The sequence below is a fragment of the Entelurus aequoreus genome, linkage group LG14 (assembly GCF_033978785.1).
Source record: "Entelurus aequoreus isolate RoL-2023_Sb linkage group LG14, RoL_Eaeq_v1.1, whole genome shotgun sequence".
In the NCBI taxonomy this organism is placed as follows: Eukaryota; Metazoa; Chordata; class Actinopteri; order Syngnathiformes; family Syngnathidae; genus Entelurus; species Entelurus aequoreus.
In genome coordinates this window covers 34,239,776-34,248,227 of record NC_084744.1, presented here as the reverse complement: position 1 = coordinate 34,248,227, position 8,452 = coordinate 34,239,776, and the positions used below count along the sequence as shown (strand labels likewise).

The following is an 8,452-nucleotide window of genomic DNA, read 5'->3' as shown; positions in this document are numbered from 1 at the left end:
AGGGCAACCTCCCATGCACCCTTGAAGACCCTGCCAAGTAAAGAGCTGTTCCACGACCAGGACAGAAACCACACTACCCCTCCTGAATCCGAGGTTGGACTATCCGGCGTAGCCTCCTCTCTTGTACACCTGAATAGACCTCACCGGGAAGGCTGAGGAGTGTGATCCCGCAATAGTTGGAACTGTTGCGTTTGACCAGATGTTCCTCCAAGTGGGATGTAAAACGCTGGTCAGTCCCAAGTTCCTTAGATGACACATAAACTGATCTCGAATATACCACCAAGCACAGTATAGGTATTTTGTAATTTATTGTAAAATATTTGAGAATAGAGACCAGCCTCGAACAACACATACAAATGCGTAGCCCAAGTTGATCTGAAAACTTCCCGGAATGCACTCTCCTCTTCAATATCTCTCCCCCCCCCCCCCCCCCCCTCACTTGTCTCACCTCAAACACATGCTCATTGTGCTTCTTATCTAGAGTTGGGCTGCAGGAAAGCAAGGAGGATTCCTTCTCTCTGCCTTCCACCCCAAGGCCATCCCCAGTGCAAGCACTTTGTCATGAGATGAAAAGAAAAGCAAAGAGTACAATACGGAACATTAGCTATATGTAATATGACTATGAAAATTAATAAGTAACACAAAATATGGATATATGAAGATATATATATATCTTTCAGAACACATCAACATCATATTAATCATAATTTTTGCGCTTGAGAAAAGTGGTAATGATTTTTGAATGAAATGATTTTAACTTTTTGCGAGGAGTTTTATTGCGTGGTCGGCACTACCGTTGTTCTTTTGCAGAGCGTGGTCGGTGACGTGGAACCCTCACAAGATGATGAGTGTTCCTCTTCAGTGCTCCGTGATTCTGATCAAGAAGAAAGTAAGATGCCGCCACACAAACACGACACCTTCTTTTCTTCTCCAAGTACTTCTTCAGTTCTCGGTCTCGTCCTCCCCAGGGCCTCTTGCAGAAGTGCAACGAGTTGGGGGCGGCGTATCTTTTCCAGAAAGACAAGTTCTACGACGTGAGCTATGACACTGGAGATAAGAGCATCCAGTGTGGAAGACACGTGGACGTCTTCAAACTTTGGCTCATGTGGAAGGCCAAGGTACGTTGAGTACTTCAAGTCATGTTCTTGGAAACTGCAGGTCTTGACCACTGAAGTTAGCATGTTAGTTACGGTCCTAATGTCTGCTTCTACATCAATCATGGCTTGAACCTCCACTACAGAGGCAAAGTACTCCAACATCTCGATGGTTCTTGTGGACCTGGAAGAGGAATTTGGCAATCAGCCTTGTCGTGTCTGCCGTATGCTTACATACATGCAATAATACATTTCATCATTACAGGAAACCATAGGCATGGCATGGCCTATAGTCCCTGTCGAGTCATAGAAGCCTAGGCAGAGTTCCGGCCTGCTTCCGTCAATTCCAGTAGTTTCATTCCCTTGCAACAAAGGAGCAGCCCAACGGGACGGTCCGCCGCCGGTCCAGAGCCCGCCGTCGGTCACGAAACCCGCACGCGCCACATACGCCGTAGCCGCCCGAGGCCCTGGGGACAACAAGGTGCCAGCCCGCCACCCGTCGCATGCGTAACGCGGACCGCTGGCACCCGCGCCCGCTCATGTTGTGGGTTCGTAGCACGGGCACCCTGCCCGCTACCCGCGTAACGCAGACCGGGGACACAAGGTCCGTCAGCAGCCGTGCCCGCTCATTCTGTGGGCTAGTAGCAGGGGCACCTGCCCAACCGCCTCACTCGTAACACGGAAGGCATAGGGACGCGAGGTCCGCCGGCAGCCACGCCCGCACATGCCGCGGGTTCGTAGCAAAAGCACACACCGCACGGACCACACGGAGACACAAGGTCCAAGTTCGTAACCATTCAGTCCTCAGGAGCTGGTTTTATTCAGCTGCGCTAAAAGGCAAAGCTGTCGATCAGAGTTCCTACCAACACCTGTGGACACAAGCTCTCGGTACCGACTTGATATGAGGGGTCGGTATGACTTTCCCCTGCAGGGAGGTTGAACTCAGTCTTAGAGACAAGGCGTTATCTTGGAAGGGCCTCATCGAGAAGAATAAATCAAAGAGACTCGGTTATCTAGTTCATTGAGGTTCCCGGTTAACCGGCCTAAACAGGCAGGAGGCCCAGAGTTAGACCTGTAGGACATGCTGGAGGGATACAGCTAGTCTGAGAACTGGACGAGGTGGATGGAAACCAGGAAGTTTGTCCTTCCGACTATGATTAGTTAAAGAAAATCCTTTGGAACACTGACGGACAGATCGATACATTAATAAGAATAAATGGATACAATTTGAAATCACCAAAGTGAGTGGACTTACTAGAAAAACTAATTCTGCCAGAAACCGCATGTGAACGCTAAAAAAACTGAATTCTGAATTGGAAGCTTGACTGTTAGCATGGTAGCCAGATAAACATTTGAGTCCTCTAAGGTTTATGCCAGCAAAATGAGCTAAAAACTCCAGCATGCTAACAGTTAGCCGGCGATAATACCTTCCTGCAAAACTAGCTAAAACTGTTTATCTTATAGGGACATTGCAGAAAACACAACCGCTACGTCAGTACAAGCTAACTCTCATCCGGTACCCTCTGGCAGCAGTTCCTAGTGCAACATTCCACATTCTTGGAAAGCAGCAGCTAGCATGCTAACGTTAGCATCAACGTAGCAATTGACTAACCATATTAGCAGGGAACATTTGGATGGTTTGAATCGGTAAAGAAATGTGGAACACTTTAACAGAGAACACATGCGAAAGTGGGAATTCTAGGAAAACCTTTAGAACTCTGAAAATGGTGGACAGATGTGGACATTTTAAAAACTTTCCATTCATTTCCAGTGTCCCGGAAAATGTGGATTTCCTGGAAATGTGGGGATTATTGTAAAACTCAAAAATGGTCCCAAAGAAAACTGCCATCACAGGACTCCACGACTACAGACCCCTAGCCCTGGTGTCTGTGCTCATGAAGTCCTTTGAGAGAGTGGTAGGCTACCTGAAGGACATCAGGAGGTGCAGCAGGGGACCTGTGACGTTGGGTAAACCGATCGGTGGGGAGTGCGGTCAACATGGGACTGAACTACACCCTGCATCACCTTGATTCCCCAGGGACCTACGCTAGGATTTTGTTCGTGGACTTCAGCTCTTCAGATCTTTCCCCATGTGGAGAAGTTCAAGTACCTCGGAGTCTTGTTCACGAGTGAGAGAAGAGTGGATGGTGAGATCGACAGGCGGATGGATCGGTGCGGCGTCTTCAGTAATGCGGATGCCGTATCGATCCGCTGTGGTGAAGAAGGAGCTGAGTCGGAAGGCAAAGCTCTCAATTTACCGGTCTATCTACGTTCCCATCCTCACCTATGGTCATGAGCTTTGGCTTTTATGACCGAAAGGACAAGATTACGGATACAAGCGGCTGAAATGAGTTTCCTCCGCCGGGTGGCAGGGCTCTCCCTTAGAGATAGGGTGAGAAGCTCTGTCATCGGGTAGGAGCTGAAAGTAAAGCTGCTGCTCCTCCACATGGAGAGGAGCCAGATGAGGGTGTTCGGGCATCTGCTCAGGATGCCACCCGAACGCCTCCCTAGGGAGGTGTTTAGGTCACCTCCGACTGGTAGGAGGCCACGGGGAAGACCCAGGACACGTTGGGAAGACTATGTCTCCCGGCTGGCCTGGAAACGCCTCAGGAACCCCCGGGAGGAGCTGGACCAAGTGGCTGGGGAGAGGGAAGTCTGGGCTTCTCTAATTAGGCTGGTGCCCTCGCGACCTGACCTCGGATAAGTGGAATAAGATGGATGGATGGATGGGCATCAGCTCTGCATTTCACACGGTCATCCCAAACATCCTGCACCGCAAACTCACCCGGTGCTGGTCTCCAGCTGTCAGTGGCTCACCGACTTCCTGACTGACAGGAGGCAGCAGGTAAGGCTGGGAACATAACATCCAGCACCCCGTCCCCCAGTCCGCCCACAGACGGGACGTGGAACAGCTGGCTCTGAACCTTGCTCAAGACCGCGGACTTCGGGAAAAGCGCATTCTGAACAGCACAGTGTCTATTGGGGACTCTTACAGGTTCCTGGGATCCACAATCTCACGGGACCTGAAGTGGACCTCTCACATAGACACAATCAGGGGGAAAAAAGCACAGCAGAGGATCTACTTTCTGCATCAGTTCAAGAAGTTCCACCAGCTCCAGGAACTGCTGATCATGCTCTACACGTCCATCATTCAGTCTGTCCTGTGAACCTCCATCAGGGTCTGTGGCAGACAATCAGGACAGCGGAAAAGATCATCGGTGTCAAACTTCCCCCTCATCCAGGACTTCTACCGGTCCAGGGTCAGGAAACGGGCCGGGAGCATCACTGCAGAACCCCTCACACCCTGGTCTCAAACTCCTCCCCTCCGGCAGGTGGTACAGGTCACAGTACACCAAACACCCCGTCATAAGAACCGGTTCTTCCCCCAGGTTCTCACTCTGGTGAACGCTCGTGTTCTTTCACATGTTCCGGTCTTTGTCTCCTCCAGGGGACAGAAGGCTTCGCAGCCGAGGTCAACAAGTGTTTGGAGAACGCAGAGTACTTGCATGATTTACTGCAAAGGAGGACCGACTTTGAACTGGTCTTCCAGCACAAGGTTGGTCATGTGACTTGCTGGATGACGTCATCACAGGACACACACCTGTACACACCTGTCGGTTGTCCTCCACAGCCCGAGAGCAGCAACGTGTGCTTCTGGTACATTCCTCCCAGTCTGCGCGGCATGTTACCTGGACCGGACCGGGACAAGAAGCTCCATCAGGTCAGCACAGAACAATATTCATATTTATATTTATACGCACCACATATATTGTCTTCAGGTAGCGCCTCGGATCAAAGGGCGGCTGATGGAGAAAGGCTGTGCTCTGATTGGCTATCAGCCCACAAGAAGCAAGGTGAACTTCTTCAGGTGTGTGTTTGTCAACCGTGCCACTCAGAGAGAGGACATCCACTTCCTGCTGGAGGAGATCGCCCTGCTTGGCCGTGACTTATGACTGCAAGTAGTGTAGTTTGCTCACAATAGTCCATGAAGTTAAGCCAAGTTGAAGATGCGGACACCTTTGTTACTGGATATAATCTAACCTGCCTTGGAGACTTTGCATGCGTCAGTAATAAGCCACTAGAATTAATACTTGTCTGTATTGATCATTGATTATCACTAGCTTGTGTGCTTAGCTGTTGTGTAGCTGCCCATAGCCTAGCATGACCAGGACTTTACAAAATAAAAGCCCAACCTTGTACACCTTTTGTCCATGACTTTGCAAAATAAAAGCCAAACCTTGTACACCTTTTGTCCATGATTTTGCAAAATAAAAGCCCAACCTTGTACACCTTTTGTCCATGACTTTACAAAATAAAAGCCCAACCGTCAATCAAACAATGTTTATTTATATAGCCCTAAATCACCTTGTACACCTTTTGTCCATGACTTTGCAAAATAAAAGCCCAACCTTGTACACCTTTTGTCCATGACTTTGCAAAATAAAAGCCCAACCTCGTACACCTTTTGTCCATGACTTTGCAAAATAAAAGCCCAACCTTGTACACCTTTTGTCCATGACTTTGCAAAATAAAAGCCCAACCTTGTACACCTTTTGTCCATGACTTTCCAAAATAAAAGCCCAACCTTGTACACCTTTTGTCCATGACTTTCCAAAATAAAAGCCCAACCTTGTACACCTTTTGTCCATGACTTTCCAAAATAAAAGCCTAACCTTGTACACCTTTTGTCCATGACTTTCCAAAATAAAGCCCAACCTTGTATACCTTTTGTCCATGACTTTCCAAAATAAAAGCCCAACCCTGTACACCTTTTGTCCATGACTTTGCAAAATAAAAGCCCAACCCTGTACACCTTTTGTCCATGACTTTGCAAAATAAAAGCCCAACCCTGTACACCTTTGTCCATGACTTTGCAAAATAAAAGCCCAACCCTGTACACCTTTTTTTGTCCATGACTTTGCAAAATAAAAGCCCAACCTTGTACACCTTTTGTCCATGACTTTGCAAAATAAAAGCCCAACCTTGTACACCTTTTGTCCATGACTTTGCAAAATAAAAGCCCAACCTTGTACACCTTTTGTCCATGACTTTGCAAAATAAAAGCCCAACCTTGTACACCATTTGTCCATGACTTTGCAAAATAAAAGCCCAACCTTGTACACCTTTTGTCCATGACTTTGCAAAATAAAAGCCCAACCTTGTACACCTTTTGTCCATGACTTTGCAAAATAAAAGCCCAACCTTGTACACCATTTGTCCATGACTTTGCAAAATAAAAGCCCAACCTTGTACACCTTTTGTCCATGACTTTGCAAAATAAAAGCCCAACCTTGTACACCTTTTGTCCATGACTTTGCAAAATAAAAGCCCAACCTTGTACACCTTTTGTCCATGACTTTGCAAAATAAAATCCCAACCTTGTACACCTTTTGTCCATGACTTTGCAAAATAAAAGCCCAACCTTGTACACCTTTTGTCCATGACTTTACAAAATAAAAGCCCAACCTTGTACACCTTTTTTCCATGACTTTACAAAATAAAAGCCCAACCTTCAATCAATCAATCAATGTTTATTTATATAGCTCTAAATCACCTTGTACACCTTTTTTCCATGACTTTACAAAATAAAAGCCCAACCTTGTACACCTTTTGTCCATGACTTTGCAAAATAAAAGCCCAACCTTGTACACCTTTTGTCCATGACTTTGCAAAATAAAAGCCCAACCTTGTACACCTTTTGTCCATGACTTTACAAAATAAAAGCCCAACCTTGTACACCTTTTGTCCATGACTTTGCAAAATAAAAGCCCAACCTTGTACACCTTTTGTCCATGACTTTGCAAAATAAAAGCCCAACCTTGTACACCTTTTGTCCATGACTTTACAAAATAAAAGCCCAACCTTCAATCAATCAATGTTTATTTATATAGCCCTAAACCATGACTTTACAAAATAAAAGCCCAACCTTGTACACCTTTTGTCCATGACTTTACAAAATAAAAGCCCAACCTTGTACACCTTTTTTCCATGACTTTACAAAATAAAAGCCCAACCTTCAATCAATCAATCAATGTTTATTTATATAGCTCTAAATCACCTTGTACACCTTTTTTCCATGACTTTACAAAATAAAAGCCCAACCTTGTACACCTTTTGTCCATGACTTTGCAAAATAAAAGCCCAACCTTGTACACCTTTTGTCCATGACTTTGCAAAATAAAAGCCCAACCTTGTACACCTTTTGTCCATGACTTTACAAAATAAAAGCCCAACCTTGTACACCTTTTGTCCATGACTTTGCAAAATAAAAGCCCAACCTTGTACACCTTTTGTCCATGACTTTGCAAAATAAAAGCCCAACCTTGTACACCTTTTGTCCATGACTTTACAAAATAAAAGCCCAACCTTCAATCAATCAATGTTTATTTATATAGCCCTAAACCATGACTTTACAAAATAAAAGCCCAACCTTGTACACCTTTTGTCCATGACTTTACAAAATAAAAGCCCAACCTTGTACACCTTTTGTCCATGACTTTACAAAATAAAAGCCCAACCTTCAATCAATCAATCGTTTATTTATATAGCCCTAAATCACCTTGTACACCTTTTGTCCATGACTTTGCAAAATAAAACCCCAACCTTGTACACCTTTTGTCCATGACTTTACAAAATAAAAGCCCAACATTGTACACCTTTTGTCCATGACTTTACAAAATAAAAGCCCAACCTTCAATCAATCAATCGTTTATTTATATAGCCCTAAACCATGACTTTACAAAATAAAAGCCCAACCTTGTACACCTTTTGTCCATGACTTTACAAAATAAAAGCCCAACCTTGTACACCTTTTGTCCATGACTTTGCAAAATAAAAGCCCAACCTTGTACACCTTTTGTCCATGACTTTACAAAATAAAAGCCCAACCTTCAATCAATCAATCAATGTTTATTTATATAGCCCTAAACCATGACTTTACAAAATAAAAGCCCAACCTTGTACACCTTTTGTCCATGACTTTGCAAAATAAAAGCCCAACCTTGTACACCTTTTGTCCATGACTTTACAAAATAAAAGCCCAACCTTCAATCAATCAATCAATGTTTATTTATATAGCCCTAAACCATGACTTTACAAAATAAAAGCCCAACCTTGTACACCTTTTGTCCATGACTTTGCAAAATAAAAGCCCAACCTTGTACACCTTTTGTCCATGACTTTGCAAAATAAAAGCCCAACCTTGTACACCTTTTGTCCATGACTTTCCAAAATAAAAGCCCAACCTTGTACACCTTTTGTCCATGACTTTCCAAAATAAAAGCCCAACCTTGTACACCTTTTGTCCATGACTTTGCAAAATAAAAGCCCAACCTTGTACACCTTTTGTCCATGACTTT

At 45.0% G+C, this 8,452-nt stretch overlaps 1 protein-coding gene across 5 annotated transcripts in view; it reads left to right on the top strand.

Moving 5' to 3' along the window:
- Positions 1-5,337, top strand: part of LOC133664793 (glutamate decarboxylase 1-like) — a 46,170-nt gene extending 40,833 nt beyond the window's left edge. For 4 of the 5 annotated variants that reach the window (XM_062069707.1, XM_062069708.1, XM_062069706.1 and 1 more), the window contains exons 13-17: positions 811-889; positions 969-1,118; positions 4,543-4,650; positions 4,726-4,815; positions 4,874-5,337. In XM_062069707.1, the coding sequence (XP_061925691.1) occupies positions 811-889; positions 969-1,118; positions 4,543-4,650; positions 4,726-4,815; positions 4,874-5,047 (601 nt within the window). In that variant the 3' untranslated portion in view covers positions 5,048-5,337. Of the gene's footprint in view, positions 1-810; positions 890-968; positions 1,119-4,272; positions 4,651-4,725; positions 4,816-4,873 lie in introns of those variants that run through there. The other variant, XR_009828631.1, reaches the window with a different exon arrangement.
- Positions 5,338-8,452: the final 3,115 nt, after the last annotated feature.